This window comes from Rhinolophus hipposideros (assembly GCF_964194185.1).
Source record: "Rhinolophus hipposideros genome assembly, chromosome: 10".
In the NCBI taxonomy this organism is placed as follows: Eukaryota; Metazoa; Chordata; class Mammalia; order Chiroptera; family Rhinolophidae; genus Rhinolophus; species Rhinolophus hipposideros.
This window is the reverse complement of record NC_138056.1, coordinates 13,917,462-13,937,389: the sequence shown is the minus strand read 5'-3', so window position 1 is coordinate 13,937,389 and position 19,928 is coordinate 13,917,462. Positions and strand designations below refer to the sequence as shown.

The window sequence follows — 19,928 nt, the reverse complement described above, 5'->3', positions numbered from 1 at the left end:
TGCATCAGGAGGCCTAACACAGGTGGTGGATTATTTTCAGGCAACAGCACCTTCACAAACATGCTGTAGAATACAATCCAAGAAATTCCTAACAAGGGAAGATAAGCTGGCAAACAAATTTAACACAATCCAGCTAAAAATCACCTGCAACACATGCTACTACATTTCACCATAAAAGTGACAGGCAACTACAGGATCTGAAGCTTCATCAATACAATATACTGTCCATAAGACCAGAGATAGCAGTTGCCATGGTTACTATCACCCACTTTTATCAGGAAATTATTTTCATTACACTGAAGTTTTTGGCACTTATTTAAAATTTAAAAAAAAAATAGTTTAGGGTTCTCACTGTTAATTGAGTGAAAGAATCAACTACAGTTTGATTTGTAAGTGTGCTGCTTTAGAGATACACATGGTTAACAATATTTGGATCTGCAGTAGAAAAAATCAATTCCTTTCTGCTGCTCCGTCTCCTCAAGTACTGACAGTTTGTATTCTCAATGCAGCCAAAACAATAAAACAAAACCCATCTTTTTGGCTTCTATGTTTAAGTTATTTTTCTCCCCTAGGCCCACAGACAAGAGTCAAAATAAAACCTAGATCAACCTGTTAGGGCCCATCCCCTTCCTATCTCCACATTACCGGTTCACTTTTTTGTCTACTTAAAAGCAGAAAATCATTTCTGTAGATGATCCCAAAATATAGGAAAGAATAGTTTCCATCGAGACCTGCTCACTACTTTTTATTTATAAAAGTGGGGGGCCTTGCAGTGTATTGCAGGGAGAGAAGTGGAGAGGTATTCAAAGTGCCAAACAAGTGTCTAGTGTAAGGCAGTTGTTTTAGAAAAGCCCAAAGGTTGACTGAACCTCACATACTATCTCTAAAAGAGAATAGTTCACCACCACCCTAGTTTAAGGCTGAATTGATAGACAAGTAATATAAAAATTATTCTTGTAAGTCTATTTCAACATCATTACAAAAGATAACTGTTCAAAAACTTGATACACAAATAAATATTACATGAAAGCCTACAACATAGTATGTCCACATATACACACAGAGAAGAAAACATATGCTATTTAAGAAATAATTATCTATAATAAATTTAATGCAGTGTTAACAAATTACCTCTTTTAAAAAATAATCTCAATGCAGCAAAAATGCACACCTGGTAAAGTTAAAGTGATCAGAATATATTGCTATGCTCCTTAAGAACATTTAGAGCCTACAAAAAAAATGTATGTATAGAAGTTCCTGAGACGTTAACATAAATCATTAATATTTCCCAGCACAGATTAATATGAAGATTCAAACATATTTCAAGAAATCAGCTCTGAATACAGATATAAAGGAATTCTGTCAAAGGTTAGAGACCTAAAACTTTAATCTCTTCCTTTTCTCCTTTGAATAGTAATTAAATACGAAAGCCTTCAGCAATAAGATACTAAGGATACAAAATTTAAAAGCACATTAATATAACCTTAACTTGGGCATTTCCTCAAGAAAAGCCTTAGTATTCACTGTCTGTGGGACGCAAAACTTAATATTACCCTGAAAGGTTTCATTTTTATCTAAACAGTTAAATGTTTTTCTCACTCTTCACAGAAGCAAGTTTACTAATTGGAGCTACTTCATAAAGAACAACCACTTCTAAAATTTAAGATACTACACCTTTTGATATGCTCATAAACACATATTTTATTGTATTTTATTTTATTTTGGTCCAAAATTGTGAGCAGAGTCTGTTAAGAAAGTCACAACTCAAGGCTCTGAGTTTCAAACTTTTGAGTTATTTTTACACAAAAATATTTCAGTGTACTCCTCAAGATTTGACTAGTCATTTCCTCATGAATCCCTCTAAAACAGAAAAAAAAAGATATACACATGTACGTAATACTAATGCATACAGATATACATCTTCACTTTGAAAGAAGTTAAGCTTTAGTTGGAATTTTTCAGAAAGTTAGCAGAATCAATCAAAACAATCAAAACCTTAACTATGACATCTGTTACTATGTGTGTAAATAAGAGTCTATAGAAGAATCCAGGAATTTAAATATTCACTAAAATCAACTGCTATCACATCAATGGAGAAATGAAGAAAAACTAATAGGGGTTACACATCTCACAAGATCTACAAAAGGAAAAAGGATCTTTTTCCTGAATTATGAGAAACTGCCTAGGCAGCATTTTTAAACAAAGCTTCAAAACTGTAACAAAGAGCTTTTTGGTAACCACAGCAGTATTTAAAAAAGAAAAAAATCATAAGGTGTTCAGGGTGCACTTTTTATGCACTCACTTCCCAAAAGATATGGCGAAAGTTAGCACATTCAAGACAGATGCTTCTGTCCATGTATTAATTGGTTACCTATCTCAACAACTTAACATCTGCATGGCTTCTGACAATTTACAAAGAACTTTCACATGTTATAATCTCATTTCATCTTACCAAGTAAAAAGTACAACCGTATGCCTAGAAAACAAAGTTCAAAGCAGGTTCATCAAATTCTCTACACATTCTAAGTTTTTAAACTTTGATATAAAACTTTACAAGCCACCACAGTAGCATATTTCTAGTGATAAACCAATTCACCTAACACTAACAGGAGTTTCAAACAACCATGTGCTGTAAATGCTACTGTGTTTCCCCGAAAATAAGACCTAGCCTGACAATCAGCTCTAATGCGTTTTTTGGAGCAAAAATTAATATAAGACCCGGTCTTATTTTCCTATAAGACCGGGTCGTATATAAGACCAGGTCTTATATAATACAAGACCAGATATAATATAATATAATATAATATAATATAATATAATATAATATAATACTGGGTCTTATATTAATTTTTGCTCCAAAAGACACATTAGAGCTAATTGTCCAGCTAGGTCTTACTTCCGGGGAAACACAGTATGAAATTACTTTTATTTTTATGGAGTACTGTTAAGTGTTACTAATGGACATATGAGCAGTGACCTATACCCACCGATGTAACTTTACTTACAGCTCAAGAATCTCAGTTTTTGGAGGCCAACTCAAATACATCAACTATATATATTTATAAAGTTGAGTGCCTAATAATTTATCTATTAGGATCACTATCCATAGATTCAAGAAAAAAAATCAACACAAAAAGTCTCAACTTTTCCCCACACAGTATCTTTCTAAAATCTGAAGTACTCTATATCCTAATTTTATTAATACTATAGGGGTGACCACAAAACCTGAAGTCCCAAGTCATACAAAATACTTTTGTGTATAGCCATTCCTCATAACTTTTTAAAAATGTGTTCAACACCCCACTCACCAACACAAAACCAACTCCTCATCCAAATAAAATAATTCTATATCACTCTGTACCTAAGCAAGCACCCATAAGCTATCCACAATAACAAATCTACTTTGTATAATATTGTAAGAAGGTAAAAAGCATTCAAAGATTTCGGTTTCAAACAGCAAATGTAACTTATTAACAAAATTTTTAAATGGACTTACTCAAATCTCTCTGGAACTTTAAGGTGTTAATCCTGTTGCTTAGTTGAAGCTAAGTGAGCTGTAATAAATAGCAAGACCCTGAAAATTCAGTTTGCTTTATCTTGCTGTAGCACCTCCTGCTGGATGGCAATTAGAGCTCTTCATGTAAGCAGAAGAAGAGTATTTCTAAGGCAGCTTCTTCCAGTGATTGAATGGGGAAAAGGATGGACCCTTCAAAGCTAAAAAACATAGGGCCCGTCCATCACTTATGCCTCTTAAAAATAAAATCTGGCATAGGTAGGAGTCTTTTTAATCTATTACTATCCCAATTCCACAAAGACCTGCCTGAGTCCAAAGTATAAAATGCTTAAACAAAGCTTGCAAAATTATCTAAAAACTATGTTTCAAACGCACTCAAGCAAAAGATTATTATGGCCAGCCAAGCAATGCCAGTCATACTGCAAATCCTATAATGTTAACAAAAGCAAAAGTCTGACATGAAGAAAAACACCTGGAATATTTTTAACATGTTAGTCGAAAGTTTGTATTTTGAAAATTTTCTCCACTATTACTATGCTCTTCATTTGATAGTTATACATCTACAGAACTTAAGTACAGATTTTTATTTTTTAATAAATATGAGTGTAACTGCACACAAAAATTCCCTCTTTGCCATCAAAAGTTATGTCCTGTGATTTTTAAAATGCATTCTTCAAACATTTTAAATAGCCCCTAATAAGCTCGTTTTAAGCCCACAATGTAGATCCCATATACAAGTGGAGACAGAAAAACAAGAATAGGAACTTACCAAAATGAAAATGAATGATAGTATTTCCAGTAAAAATGTAGTAACGGTTTTCTACAACACTGTGAAACCAAGTAAATCGTGAAACTTAAAAAAAAAGGGGGAGGGGGTTAGTCTTCAAAACCAAATGAAAAGCTGACCTATTTGTTTCTACTTCCCAAACATAAGTGAACACCAAATATAAACAAACGTCATAAACACTGAAAAGTACACTCAGATGTCTTAGCCCCAATTTCAGTCTCTTTACCAGGCCCTCAATGAAGCTTACAGATGTTGATGAGCATCCTCTATAAAAGGAGATATTCCAGCTCTCAGCCCTAAAGAACCCCTATAAAGTGTGCCTATGAAAAGGCTTCCTTCCTAGAGTGCACAACTGCTTTAAAAAAAAAAAAAAAAAAACTTTCATCAGCCCAAATTAATCTGATTCTAATATTCAACTATCAATTATGAATATATAAATGTTCTTCCTTCTCCAACGTCCCCAGCTAAAGCATCATTCCTGACAACTATACTAACAAAAATGCACAACTTGCTCCCTGGCTATGGGGCAAATCTTTGAAATCCAAAACACAGCCACGAAGTTCACTGTCAAGGCCAGTGCTGGGGCCCACACACGGCCGGACCTTAACTCACATTTGAAATTCTAGAAAGCCACACATGCAGAGACATCATTTAAAAACAACACAGTGTGGACGTGCAGAGTGAGATCCTCTACTTCAAGACCGAAACAAAGAATATTTCAGCATATGACCGGAATATGATGACACCAGATTCACCAATGAAAACAAAACCTGCCTACCATTAGCAGTCGTATCCTCATCTCAACAACTCAACTACTTAGAAATCACTCTCGGCACATCTGCACCCCACAACCGGCGTGTGGCCTTCTCCCGAGGTGCAAGCCACAGACAAAGTTGAAAGGAGACATTCTTCCCCCGGTGCCCAATCTCGCTATGAACCCCTCCCCTACCAGGGCCACCTTGCTGCTACCCACCATCGCGAACGTGGTCAGGGGAAAAAAAGAAATCCTAACAGCACCGCTCAGCAGAATAAAGAGACCAAAGAGAAGATGACGAGAAGTGTTGGGAACTGCGTGCACGACGGGGCTGGACCAAACGGAAAGAGTCCCACTCCGCGCGCCCCTCCCCCCGGCGGGGGCGCGGGCGGGGGAGGGGCGGCCGCGGCCCCTCTCAGAGCGGCCTGCCGGCCCCGGCCCGCGCGGGGTCCCGGGGGCGCCCCGCGGCCGCGGGCGGCGGGGGCGAGTGCGGGAGGGCCGGCCCCGGGGTGAGGGGTGCAGGCAGACTCTCCGGAATAACAAGTTGCAGAAGAAGAAGAATAAGCGGAATTTCCCCAACGCTGCTCCGGCCACCCAAGACAAATGCACCAACACACACACACACACACACACACACACACACACACTCGGGCCCGGCAGCGTCAGCAGCCGCAGCTTTTTTTTTTTTTTTTAAACCAGATCCCTCAGTCACCAAACAAGATGGTTTTCAAAAAAAAAAAAAAAAATTAAATAAATAATCATAATAAAAACTTCCCCCCGACAGCATCCCGGGGAGGGAGGTGGTGATGAAAAAGCCAAAGCGACCATCCCCCGGCCGAGGGAGAGCCGAAGGGGGCGGACAAGGCTCCGCGCCCCCCGCCCCCGCCGGCGGCCCCCTCCCCGGCCCCCCGCCGGGACAATGTGACGCCCCCTCCCCGCCACCCCCGGTGCGCCGCCTCTGTCACCCGCTCCGGCCCAGCACTCAGCGCCCAGGCTCCCGAGGCTGCTCATAAACTTACTTCCAATTTATCCTGGGGAGGGGTGGAGGGCAGAAGGGGAGGAAGGGGGGGGGGGAGACAAGGTTTTTCCATTGTCTTTTTTTTAGGGGGGAGGAATAGGAAGGGCACGCAGGGGGGCGCCCCAAAGGGGAAGTTATTGCTCAAATCTCAAGTTGACTGAGGGGTCCTGGCGAGAACACCCCCCCTTCCCTCCTCCCTCCCACACACCCCTCCCCTCCCCCTACCTCCCCCCACAACAAACTCCAAGCAAGCAGCCCCTGTTCCTCCCAGAGACAAACACCAGAGACAAGACAGAGAGAGAGGGAGAGGGGGAAGGGGGGAGGGAGGGGAAATAGAGCTACTCAAGAAAAAAAAAAAGAGAGAGGAGAGTGAGGAGAAGAGAGAATGGAAAAGCTGGGATACTGCACCCTCCTGCTGCTGGCTGGCTGTCCCCCCTGGCAGCTGGAGGCAGGAACTCTGAGCAGGAGAAGCAGGAGGAGGAGGAGGAGGGAACTCTTCTTCATGGGGAGGGAGGGAAGAAGCTGGAGCTGCTGCTGCTGCTTCTGCTGCTGCTCTGGGCCTCTCGCACTTTTTAGATATTAGTGTGTTAAGATGGTAGGTTGTTCCCTTCTCCCTCCTCCTCCTCCTCCTTTCCTCTCCTCTCTCTCTCCCTCTCTCTCTCTCTCACTCACTCTCTCTCTCTCTCTGGGCTGTTTCTTTCCTCCTCTTCCCCAGGCAAAGGGGGGGTGGGGAGGAGGGGGTGGGGGGAGGAACTGGATTCTCCTCCTCCTCCAGGAGGGACACACACAGGCCCCGGGCCGGAATAGGAGCGGGTAAATCAGAGCAGCAGGAGAGAAACTGTGGGAGACAAACAAGCCCAACTCTTCATCCTCCTCCTCCTCTCAGCAGCAGCAGCGAGCACCACCAGCCCATTCACCACCCGGCCCCGGGCCGCAGCACCTCCGCCGCCTCAGCCCGGGGATCCCTCCGCCCAGGCCCAGACACACTCGCCCGCGCGGGAGCCCGCCGCGCGGCCCCGCCGGCCCGCTGCCGCCGCCGCCGTGCGCGCCCCCGCCGCTCCCGAGAGCCGGGCGAGAGGGACTGGGGCTGGGAAAGCGGGGACGAGGGCGGGGGGAGAGGAGGCGCCGGGGTAGAGGGGCACGGCGGGGAGGGAGGGGGCCGCCTGCGGAGTTGTGTGGCGGCCGGCCCGGGCCCCCAGCGCCTCCGTCCGCGGCTCCCGGGACGCACGGGCACCCCCCGAGGGCGACGGGGCGGTGGCGGGGGAGGCGGCGGGGGCCCGCGGCGGCGCTCGGGCGGGCGGACTACTTGACGTGTCGGTGCGGCGAATTTATTTCACTTTGCCTAAGGAACGGGGTGTGCTGCGGCCCCCATTGCCTAGGGAAAAAACCCGGATGTAAAGTGAGTGAAACTAAACTAGAGTGAAGTAGGGCAGCAGCAGCCAAACTCCAGTGCAGCGGCGGCGGCGGTGGTGATGGGGCTGAGCACCGAGCGGCGGCGGCCAAACTCCGATGCCGCCGCAATGATGGGCCGGTGCAGCGCTGCAGCTCGGCTCCCTTGCAGCTGCAGCCGAGGCGAGGCCGGAGCTCGCTGCGGCCCCCCCAACTCCACGGCCGGAGCCCCACTCCCCCGCCCGCCGGCAGGAGCTGCAGAGGGGCTCCGGAGCGGCCCCAACTCCCTCCAGTGCAACAGCAGTTTTATGGGGGGGAAACAAGCCGCGAGGGTAGGAGCGAAGAGAAGCAACGGGGAAGCACTGCAATGGGGGAGCGTGGTCCAGGCAACAGGAGAGAGATGCCACCTCAAGTCGTATGCAACATGCAATCCCCGGCCGCCGCTCGCCCGCTCCCTCCCCTCGCTACCCCGCCCCCTTTCCAAATAACTACCCTTGAACCACTTTATTAGCTGTACTTAGTCCCACACTCGCTTTGGGGAGGGGCCGGGGACCGGGTCCTTCGCTCACCTTTATTTATTGCTGCTTTCTCCCCCCTCTCCATGTTTTTTATTCCTAAGTTCTTTTGTTCTAAGGGGGGATGATGGCATTTACTTTTATGCTTTGTGTAGCAGGGCAATCACTGGGAATCGGCCACGTATAATCCGGCGGTTTGTCATATTTTATTAGTGAAAGTATTTTATGCCTATTCTACCTCCAAGGACTGTAACATGGAGAACTGCAGGGAGGAAAAAAACATCAGAAGAATTCTTGTTTTGAGAGATTTCTTGGAGGGGCGGGGGAGGGCTTTTTTTTTTTTTTTTTTGGAGGGGGTTTAGGTGTATTCATCGATAATTTTCAACTTAAAGCTTAATGTTTTTGTATGGATATACTACCGGATTCTAAAATAACCCCAACCACACACACACACACACACACACACACACACACACACATAAAGTCCAAAATTCTAGATTAAAAAAAAAAATCCCTACTGCACGGTGATATCTGTACTGTGCAGCATGCTGGACTTAACATAGTGTTGGCCTTCGGATGTTAAATAACAATAAACCTCAACCTCAACTGAATACAAATGGGGGTGGGGTGGTTTTGTTTTTAAGGCTCAGCACTTTTGTAGCATCTGCCACTATGCGTTTTCCAGGCATTGATTAGCCATGCAACTCCCATAGGCGTGAAGTCCAGTTTTTGCAGATAAAGAGCAACAGTGGGGAGATGATTTGCCCAAAGTCAAACTGAGTCATTGGCAGAACTCAAATAGCACTGGACTCTGTTTGTTAACTAGTCTTATGTTTTCCATTAACTTAATATTTCTTCCAAGAAATAAACAGTTTTTAAAAATAAATAGATGGTCTTTTACCTGGTTATGTATCTCCACCAGAGGTGCTTTGAGATCCTTGGATATGAAGGTATTTTCTTACTTATGTGACCTGCAAAATTAAGTTTAGTTTCACAAGAAATAAGCAATTTTTTAAAATTCTGAAGTCATAAAGCTAAAAAAAATTATAGGCTTTGTTTTACGCGTGTAGGCCATTTCGTACTCTGAGCTTTAGGTTGAAAAAAAAAATTCAAAGCAGAGAAATTGTATAAGAGTTTGAGAGCGAAAATGAAAGTCCCTATAAATGATTCAAGAAGCTTGGATGAACTCATAATGTTTGTGAAACTAAACCCATAACACAGTCAAGATGAATAATGGAAGGACAGTTTGGGTAGTAAGACCTAGCTTTACCATCCGGAGATAACTAATGTATTTAGAAGATGAGTTAAGGGAGGTGGACTTTCAAGCTGGGCTGAGTAGGCACTGGAATCATAACCTAATGGTGTCATTTCAAATCAGCCCAAGCTGTCAAATTTTTTTCAGAGCAAGATTGCCTTACTGTTCTTTCTGAAAAAAAAAATTTTTTTTCAGAATTTCATAGAAAAAATTCAGAAGCTCAAATTGTGCCTGAATGTGTAAATGCCATAGAACGGGTCAACAAACTTTTTGCTATAAAAACCCAGATAACACATATCTTAGACTTTGCAGACCATCCAGTTTCTGTCACAACTGCTCAACTCTGCAGCTGTAGCACAAAAGCAGCCATTGAAAATATGTAAACAAATGAGCCTGGCTGTGTTCTAATAAAGCTTTTATTTGTGGCCCTTGACATTAGAATTTTATGTACTTTTCATGTGTTACAAAATATTCTTTTAATTTATTCAACCATTGAAAAAAATGTAAAAACATTCTTGACTCCTGGGTTTCACAAAACCAGGGGGTGGGCAGGATTGGGCCCATGGGCTGTTGTTTACTTACCCAGCTTTGGAAGACTAAAGTTGATTGAACCGCTGAACTTCTTGTACCAGAGGTTACTTGGTTTATGAAGATGTTTGTATAGCAATCAAAAATCAGTGTCATGCAAAATCATGTTTTAGATATTTATACTTAATGAAAATATTTTAACCAAATAATTGTTTAAACATTCCTATAACTAAAAAACTGTGGAAAAAGAATACTGTCGCTTGTGATTTCATGGATCACATTTCCATTGACATAGTCTTTTCTTCCCTCTAAGATGGTGAAGAGGAGTGGCAGCAAGAGGACCTGGATTTTGACACCTAAGAAGTATCACTCTTTTTCAAGTAAGGCACTTTGGGCAAGTTACTTAACCTCTCATAACCTCAGTTTCCCTAGCTTGTAAAATGCAGCTATTCATACCTACTTGGTAGGGCTGTTGAGAAGATGGAATGAAGTAATTCGTATCAAGTGCTTAACATTACCTGGCACATGGGACTGCATAATACATTCTTCCCTGTGCCCTTAAATTCATTTTCTGAGTTAACATAACTGGAGTAGGTGAACATGTGGAGTTCCAAGATCTTGTCCATGCACATGTGGCAGGTGGGGTCCCAGGATTCTTGGGGCAATTCAAGTTTGTGGAGTTGGTTTTGTTACATATTTTGGTCTTTTTCGAGCTCTAAACATGCCTGTCATGGGCACTCAGACACACACTTAGGCCTTCTGAATCCTGGCATTTCTCATACGTAAAATAAAGATAACCAGAGATATTTTTGAAAGAGCTAAATGGCATAAATGCTAAAGAAAAAAAAAGAATGATTAGTATAAGTTAGTGAAAATCCCAGAAATAAGCTGAAAATTGAAAGGTTACCATCAGAAGCTCCTTTGAGGTAAATCATTCAACTTTTAGTCATGAATGACATAATAATAATAATAGCAAGTGCACAATAACTTAGAAGTGTTCTCCTACCACCTAGTTACCCACCCCCAACCATTTAATATCCATCAAAACCCTGCTGAGCAAAATTAAAACTCAAATTTTGAATGTTATTAAATATTGGAGGGCAGTTTTTAATTTTTATAAATGTAGTCAAATCTATCAGTGTTATCCTCTGTATTGCTGCCTTCCATTCCATGCTTCAAGAGGTCATCATCCAGAGTCTAAGATTAGAAAAATACCTCCAATGTTCTTCTTGTATCTTTATGGTTTCTATTTTTCACATTTATCTTATTGTGGTGTGTGTGTGTGTGTGTGTGTGTGTGTGTGTAAAATAGGAGCTAGGAACCTAATTAACTTGTTTGATAGAAAATATTTAATTTATATTGGGATTCAATTGGATAATGTAAAATGTCATTCAAAATGATAAAACAGCAAGCTCTCTATAAGGACTATCAGTCCAATGCAGAGATACTGTAAGTACAGGAAAATACATAACAGGCATTATATATTATAGCATTACATGGAGCCTTTTTATATTATAATAGAGAATAAATAAAGAAGTTTCTTCTAAATTTTCTTACCGTTTTGTGGTAGCATAGTACACACTATACCCATGGATATTAAGGTATTTTGGTACTTGTATTTGTATATCATTGTCTCTTGTGTTCTGGAATTTGACAGTATTTCAAACAAAGTAATGAACAACTTCCCCCCCTCAAAGAACTAATTGAACAGCTTTCTCATGCAGCTCCCCTGCCTGTGCTTTGCTTAACCACTATCTTTTTCCTACTCCAGGCTGACAAGTAACTCCATTATCTTTTAAAAGGTCAGCCTAAAGAAGATTTGAACTCTCTGAAAACCTGATGGTCCCACTTCTTCACTGAGGCAGGGAGGTAACTATTAGAGTTAATCAAGTCTTCTTTTCTAATTCTTATTGGGCTGGAATAAATGAAAACCTGGCTTGTACCAACGAAGTGCTTAAATAAGTAGAGGAGACATATCAATGTGATTTTTAAAGAATTATGACAGAAAATCCCTGGTGACTAGCAGAACTTGAATGTATGTTCTTTCTCCCCACTGTCTCGATGGTTTCTAATCTTTTAAAAATCTTCGTTTTAACTGTCCTGTGTGTGCATTTATCGTAAGGCAAAATCATAATTGGAAATGGGTCAGGTAACTTGTAAATAAATAAATATTGGGGGATAAGCAGTCAACTCTCTGGAGAATACCTTCAATTTCATTACTTTGCCATAATCTCCAAAGTCAGTTTCACCCTAAACAACTTCAGGGGTGTGTGTGTGTGTGTGTTTAATAGAATTAACTAGACCAGGCTTTCTCAACCTTGACACTATTAACATTTTGCGCCAGATGATTTCTTTTATTTTTTTTTGGGGGGGGGGGCTGGTAGGAGATCTAGCAGCACCCCTGGCCTCTACCCACTCGATAGATGCCAGTAGCACCTCCCCACTTTTATGATAGCCAAAAATATCTCCAGACATTGCCAAATGATGTGTTTGTTTGTGTGTGTGTGTGTGTGTGTGTGTGTGTGTGTGTGTGTGTGTGTGTGTGTGGAGCAGGAGGAAGGATGTTAAAATTGTCTGGGGGATGGGGAGTTGGAGAACCACTGAACTCGACCAAACAGCATAGGTAGATTTAAGTGTGTATTGGTGTGTATTTGACTCTACCCTCCACAGAAGTGGATCCCAATTCCTTTTCCAAAGGAACTGATCAGGGGGTGCTTAGGCTGGACCTGTTGTTAAAATCTAAAATGGCTGCAATTAGAGCTGTAGAAATGTCTGCCTTAAAGCTGCTGAGCTGCTAAAAGTATCACAGGGAGAGTCTCCAAGACTGGGGATGTTAAAAGACTTTTATCATCTTGTTATTTGCACCTTTATTTTATCTGTTATCAACATAAATAAATTGTATTGTGGGCCTGAGTAATGACATTACCTAGGGGAAGGCATTCCCAGATTTGGAGTCCGAGAACCTGAGCTTGGGTCTGGCCTTTGAAAATGTCTAGCTAATCACTTTATCTCTTTGGGCCTATTTCCTTGTCCAAAATCGGGAAAACTATAATGCTTAATCCAGTGCATTGTTGTGAGGGTCCAACAATGTGTTAATGAGAAGTAACAGGGTTCATTCTTGAGGAATTCGGAACTTTGGAACTTTTGAGTTGACCCTGGGCAAATGATATACTCAATTGTAAGCTGCAGTTTCCTTATGTGCAAAATGCAGAAATAATCATATGATTTCATAGTGTTGTTATGGGGGTTAAATGAGATAATGTATGTCATACATGCTGTATAGATATTATTGGTCTTTGGTAAATTGCATTACAATGAATAAATACATATTTTATTGTTATTTTTTTCTGTGAGCATTGGAACATAGGTGTTAATACACCTATATGAGTAAAACCCTGTTATGAACATGTTACACCCCAAATTCCAACCAACTGAAAGCAGCATTAAACTAGTGTGCAACCTTCTGTCTTCCAAGTTAAATTAGTTAGGGCTCAGGTTTGTTCCAACAACATAAGGTTCTCCTCCCCTTATTTAAATAATGTTCCAATAAGTTTTTTACAATCTCTGTATCACATAAAACACATGGGGTCAGGCGTAGTATGCCCAGCTAGCACAATGTATGTCCAGCTCTGAACATTTAAATCTGACCAGGTGCTGTTGCAAAATTCACCTTCCCCAAAAGCATTGGCAAAGAGCATCGCAGTCCTGAAATGGGGTGCAGGTAGGTGTTTTCTAAGTTAAAATATAAATTAGGAGACCTAAGGGTATCTTTCATATAAAACTTTTTAATTAAAGTATAACACTCATACGGAGAAATGCACAAATCACAAGTTGTACATTTCATTAAATTTTCACAAAGTGAACACATCTATGTAAATCTTTGAATGTTTTTAAAGGCTAGGGAATTCTGTAATAAACATGTTTTTTTTATCATTAGGAGGGTAAAATAAGGTTATCATGAATTTGAAAGTAAACAGTGGAGATTTCCAAGACAAAATAGCCACTGGCTTTGCTGTGCAGATGTGATTTTGAATTATCAAATGAAAATAATAGCAAAATGATAAATTGCCCAAAGTCCTACCACTATCTACTACTTGATATGTGATTCTGGAAAATTAACTTCAAGTGCCTCAGTCTTCTCCTCTGTTAAATGGGGATAATAGAATTGTTATTAGGATTGAATGAAATAATACTTACAAAGGTTTGGATGAGTTCTAGCACATAGGCTCTCAATAAATGTAAATTATTATCCATTTAGGATGATGCCCAAGGGACCACAGGAAGGAAGTTACGGAGGTTTAAAGAAATCTTTTAGGAAAAAGGGCAATTTTGCACAGAAGGGGAGCTGGATCAGAAATGCTAAGGGATGCTATCACTGGGACCCCTCTGTGGTAAAGGCTAGAGAATGAAACCTGAGAGAAAGCAGGGTACCTGGAGGTGGTAAGCAGGCTGATGAACCAAGAAGTTGTAAAGACAGTGCAGTTCTGAACAGAAAGCCAAAGGTGTGTGCCCAGCATCCAAACAGGACATGACCTGATTTTGCACAGACCAAAGTAAGGTCTAGGAGTGATTGTTTGGGCTGGGCCTAGAGAGAGCAAAGGGAGAAGCAGCCACAGGAAACATAACTCCAGGGGTCAGAGCCCTGAAAGGCCTGTGCATTAAAGGAAGGGGATTCGTTTAAGGCTTTATCCAAGGCCAAGCGACTCAAACATCTTAGAGCTTAGGAATGACCTCAAATGTATATCTTTAGACCTGGCATACCTGAAATAAGGTGTAATTATGCACTGGAATCGACTTGGATCTTGAAAAAGACAAAGAGATAACTGCTAAAGAAGAAAAGAATGGACACAGGCTGAGTCTCACAACCTAGACATGGCAGAGAAATCTCTCCTTCTGAATGATGGCAACAAGAAGTTACCCCAAATCCAGACAGCAATCGGATTCGTCATAGCTTTATTATCCCAATCTCATAAATGAGTTATCATTGCTCTAAGGGTCTTTGAAAGGAGGCAATTTGGTTTCTTTTTCCTTGATTGGTAGTAGGAGATGCATCAGTGTATAAGATTCAGAAGGGCAATTTTGGTGAATAAATATGACCCAGTTTTCTCATTTTCATGAAACATCTGTCACTGATGGATAAAGGGTATGAAATAACCAAGCCTGGGATGGCAAATCTGTGGCCTGTGGGTTTCTGAGAGCCTGAGCTTGGCTTCAGAATCCTTCTCAACACAGTGCATCAGGCAGGCATTACCAACTGGTGCTTGCTCAAGATAGAAATCCATTTTGTCGTCCCTGAACTTACCCCTCATCCCTTGTTATAATTAATGCACCTATCTATCCTACCCACTTCTTCCAAAGTCCAATGCAAAGGGTATCAGATACGAAATTTACCTGAATTCAACCCTGCATATTTAAATTAAACCCTAGATAGATAACAATTGCCTCTCTATTTAGGGACTTGTTCTCATATTCCTGAGTTTATAACTGATTTATGACCTATAAATAGTCACATCAACCTCATTGCTGAATAATTTACATACTGAGGTCATGCTCTCTGGATGAACCTGACACCCATTAGTGTGAAACTAATCAGCCGTGTGCATCCAAGCTAGAACACATGGAGAACCACACCCCAGAGTGGTGGGAGTGGACATGCAGAAAGCCTAGATATCTTCCCCTCCTTTAACTCCATCTGGCCAGTCTTTCTCTTTAGCTTCATTGTCTTCATCTCTAAAATGGAACAGTATTTTCCCATTGTGGCAACATTAGGAGAACTATTAAAACAATAAATGTTTCAAAGGCTCTCAGAACTCAAAAACTTTAGACTTGAATCATTATTTGTGTAGCTATGGCTGTCTTTGGTGAAAGCCATCGTGATGAAAGAGGCTGATCATTTTGTGTGTTGCACTTCAACACATAAATAAGCCAGATCTCTTCTGTACTATGAAGTGGATGAAATGGGAGAAAGGTTGTTTACAACTTTGGCATATAGTCCATGTTGTCCCCATCTGTAAAATGGACACACCATGCCCTCATTTCCCTCTCTTTGCCTAAAGAGAACTGATGAGATTGAAGTTGCAAATGACTGAAGGTACCGAAAACTGGTGCTCTACGTGCAAGAAAAAGAAAATAGTTCAATTTTAATTGAAAATAACACTAATCCTACCATCCTAGCATCTGGGTTGGTGAGTGAAACCAAAGGTAGTAGTAGGTTAGGGACTTTGGGCTAAGAATTGCATTGGTGGATATGGAGATAATACAGAGAAGTAGGAACCTGAAACATGTTCTAATACTGAGAGAGAATTTAAAAACAAGAAGCATTTTTCCAATAGCCTTTGGGGACTTTTGAATCCCAGAAGGTGTACAGGTTATGAGTCTCAGAGTCACAAACACTTTATTTTAATACTGCTTCCTCAATTAGCATAAGCACAAACTTATTATTTTTCCAAGTACATTGTGTTGTCGCTGTTCATCTAATAGAAAAGAAAAACTCATTCCAATTCCAGTCTGGATGAATATTACATTTCCTTTGATAAACGTCAGTGGGTTGATGGAAACAGACACATTCCAAGCTGAAATGCTAGAACCTATGCTTTGTGACTAACTGTGCCTAAAGACAGCTCATGTCATCCTGGAGTGTTCTTGCCCCAACAGTCTGGGCAAAACCAAAAAGATTGCAGAGCAAAACCAACTGAGAGTCTGACAACATTAACACAGCGATTTTATGTTCATCTGTTATTGGATCCTAAGTCAATCTACAAAAAATGTTTTAAGGAATAACTTTTGGGCTGAGTAATTGTGAATAACCAGAAAAGGCGAACAAACAAAATATGATAGCAGGTAATACAAGGGGGCCCTGCTTCCAATTGAATTCTAGATCTAATTTTTAAAATTTAAATTTCTCATTTTTTATTTTACCAAATTTACAATTCCAGAAGAAATTTATCCTCATTGCTGATTGGATTGCCACTGAAAATAGCTCCCAAAGCTTTAAATCTGAATTTCTCTGCCTTTTCAGGGGCACTTAGCTATTTGACACATTGGGGTGTCTTAAATTTCTATGAACTGGGAATCCAGCTCCCAGTTCTGCCCCTCACTAGCTGTACACTTAAAAAAGTCACTAGCTTAACAGGTTTTAGTTTTTTTCATCTCTAACACAAAAATATGTGTATCTTAGTGCACTAGGATAATTAGGGGATTTAAAACAGGGATCGATAAAATTTTCCTGAGTGTTTTTTCCCCATGAAGACTTACTGTTAATAATTAACAGTAAAAATAACAACTGCCATTTACTAAGCATTCTGGTCAGATATTTGGCCCAGACTTGGATTTTTGTAGTAAGAAAACTGAGGTACAGAGGGGTTAAGTAAATTGCCTAAAGTCACATAAGTAGTAAATGAATTCCTGCCCATGGCTATTCAGATTCAGGTTCTGCTTTCTAATGGGAATTCCATGAGCCACAAGGAGGATTTGGGGTAGTGCCAGGCGAAAGGATGAATGGATCCTGAGACAAGGGTTTCCAAAGAAGAGCAACTCACCTTCTCTTCAGCAAAACAGAGAAGCAAGTCTCTATCCCGCATAGGAAGACACAGGGTATGATGGAAAATAGGGTATTTGGAGTCAGAACGGCCTGGGTAAGAATCTTGGCTAAGTCACTCCCTATCTGAAGGGCCTTGGACAGGTTATTTATTTAGCCACATTTTTCTGTCTGTGAAATAGAGAAAATAATACGTGCGGATTTATTTTGGTGGTTAGAGATAATCCATGTAAAGTGTCATGCACATAGTAGGCATAAAATATGTGGCAGGCAAAATGTCATATCCTTTCGCAAATACCTTGGCAGCATTTCCCAAAGTGTGTTAATAAGCATTAGATAATAAAAAGAGAAAAGGTAAAACTTAAAATGAGGGGATGGTTAGGCAGTCAAGTAAATCTGGGAGATGCTGTAAAGCAAAGTTAAACTGTTTACCCCAGGACTTCTCAGAGCCTTTAAATTGCCAAGATGTAGTAGGACTCTCCAAGAGGAAGCATTTTCCCAATTTATTTGATTATATAGCCTCATATTTTATGGAGCATCTTACAGGACTGGTGTTCTTGGGAACACATGTTAGGAAACACTGGTCTGGTGAGTTTTGGAAGAAAAGGCTGGGTTTCTCAGGTCCAGTCATCATCATATATTTACCATTTTGCGGTACCTCTGGCCCCATCTCTCATCTCTATTTCTACCTAAAGTAGGACTTCTGCTTTTTACAAATGTCACAGAATGAAACTCTAAAGAGTGATTTCCAGCATTCACCCAAGTGAAAAGTTCAGCTCCCAACAGGACCAGGTAACATCCACAAAGCAAAGCAAACCAAACAAGGCCATTGGGGCCAAAGCATTATTGGGCCTCTCAAGATGGCAGGACACTGCTCCTTCCCTCCAGCCACCGTAGCTTAAAAAGTGTAGGTTCCTCCACAGACCACCAGAAGGCACCAGCATAGAGAAAAGCGACCCAGAGAGTTCGAGGCCAGCCCATCCAGAGTGGCCCTGCTTAGGCTGCTGTCCAGGCAGTTGTCAAAGGCCAGGCCAGCCCAAGGAGGGGGAAAGAATTAAACAGAGGATCAGCTTTTTATTTTCATGTAAAAAGCACTTGCCCTCGGGTTATAAATGTTATTGCATTTGTGTAGCACTTTACTGCTGCCTTAGCTTGCAAGCATCAGAGGATCCCAGTGGCAGTACTTTTATAACCCTTGATCAATAGCTTATTTCTATCGCCTTCGGTCCCAGCTGCCAATCCGTTCTGTATAATGTGGGAGGCAGACTTCCCTGCTCTCCAGCTGTACATGGTATGAATGTAAACTGCAAGTAACATATGTATGTGTGTGTGTGCATTGAGTGGGGGACATGGGAACTTTGAACAAGGAATGACAAAAATGGGCCCCTTGTTCTGGGAGACTACCACGAAACTGGGAGTTTTCTCACTAGTGTCTCTCTCTCTCTTCTCTCCCCTCTCTGAAACACATGCTTAGTACTATTTGGTGGGTCAAGAGAAGTGAGGCAAATTCTCTCATGTTTTTGTGTTTTTATTTTATACAGCGGGGGTGCCAAAAAATGTATACACATGACTTGTATTCATCTTTTGTTATCGGTATATATTATTACAATTTTAATACAGCTTTTTCCTTTCTTAAAATGTGTACATATCTTTTGTATATTGGGGTGTGTATATGGGGTGTGTGTGAAATGTGGTATAGAAAGATGTAAGTTCCCAAAAAGAAAGGACCATGGCTGTCTTGTTCATCACCCCTGCATTCCCAGTACTTAGATGGAGACTAGCACAAAATAGGTGCTCAGAAAATATCTGTGGGTTAAATGAATGAAATCTGGTTAGCAATGGCAGGGGAGGAAAAGAGTCCTGGAACATTCTGGAGCTGCCTGAGCAAAGATCAGAGAACAGAGACTTTTTTTATGTTGCCAGCAGCACTGGGTACCACAAATAGCTACTGCATGTCTGCTTTACTTAAGGCTCACTGCTAGGCACGATGGGAACCGTGGAGAAATAAGATCACTGACTGTAACCAGCTTTTGCTATTCTATTTTTCCATGGAGCAGAGTCAGCCAGGCAACCCCTTAGAGGACAGATACCTCACCTCCTTCCTCCACCTCAGAAGCCAGTTTTAGGACCAACCCACTCTAGGAGAGGCCCTGAAGGAGGACCCAAAGGCTCCCCAGCATTCTCCAGCACCAGGAAACTGACTCGGACTCACAGGAAGGCAGCTAGGCCTGCCCTTGTCTGAACCTGTGTCCTTGAGACTCAGCCAAACCTCTCCTGGCTTGGCGGAGGGATGTTGAGGTGACATTCTCCTCCCTGCCACTCAGCATCTTTTAAACAATCCTCCTCCACCTTGGGAGAAGACGCATGAACTCACTGCAGACTAGGGCCACGAAAGCTGAAAATTCCCTTTATCTCTAGGAGGGGGATTCATCGTGAGAAAAACACAGAAAAATAAGAATCTGGGATGCCTGCAAGTTGTTTCTGGAAAAGTTTTTTGTTTTTGTCTTTGTTATTTTGGTTGACAGTGGTAGAAATCCACGTCAAGCAGACTTAACCTCATAGGGAGGGTATCTGTAGGGGCTGGGTCAGTGGGCTAGGAAGGACCTGGCTGGGAGCCCTGGAAAGGGTAGG

At 41.6% G+C, this 19,928-nt stretch overlaps 2 protein-coding genes across 12 annotated transcripts in view; one reads left to right on the top strand and one right to left on the bottom strand.

Moving 5' to 3' along the window:
• Positions 1–7,006, bottom strand: part of PHF21A (PHD finger protein 21A) — a 162,171-nt gene extending 155,165 nt beyond the window's left edge. For 3 of the 11 annotated variants that reach the window (XM_081061729.1, XM_081061730.1, XM_081061736.1), the window contains exon 1: positions 6,482–6,957. The gene's annotated coding sequence lies outside the window, so the exon portion shown is untranslated. Of the gene's footprint in view, positions 1–4,283; positions 4,807–5,274; positions 5,311–6,481 lie in introns of those variants that run through there. The other 8 variants (XM_081061731.1, XM_081061737.1, XM_081061733.1 and 5 more) reach the window with 7 other exon arrangements.
• A 494-nt stretch (positions 7,007–7,500) lies between these two features.
• LOC308503026 (uncharacterized protein) lies at positions 7,501–11,725 on the top strand. Its single transcript, XM_081061751.1, has 3 exons — positions 7,501–7,794; positions 10,074–10,140; positions 11,563–11,725. The coding sequence occupies exons 1-3, from the start codon at positions 7,546–7,548 to the stop codon at positions 11,598–11,600; spliced, it is 354 nt and encodes a 117-aa protein (XP_080917877.1). The 5' UTR covers positions 7,501–7,545; the 3' UTR covers positions 11,601–11,725.
• The last annotated feature ends 8,203 nt before the right edge of the window (positions 11,726–19,928 follow it).

Coding starts and splice junctions, on each gene's coding strand:
- LOC308503026 (XM_081061751.1), top strand. CDS start 7,546: ATGGGGCTGAGCACCGAGCGGCGGCGGCCAAACTCCGATGCCGCCGCA. Junction 7,795..10,073: donor GGGGGAAACAAGCCGCGAGG/GTAGGAGCGAAG, acceptor CTTCCCTCTAAG/ATGGTGAAGAGGAGTGGCAG. Junction 10,141..11,562: donor GAAGTATCACTCTTTTTCAA/GTAAGGCACTTT, acceptor ATCTTTTAAAAG/GTCAGCCTAAAGAAGATTTG.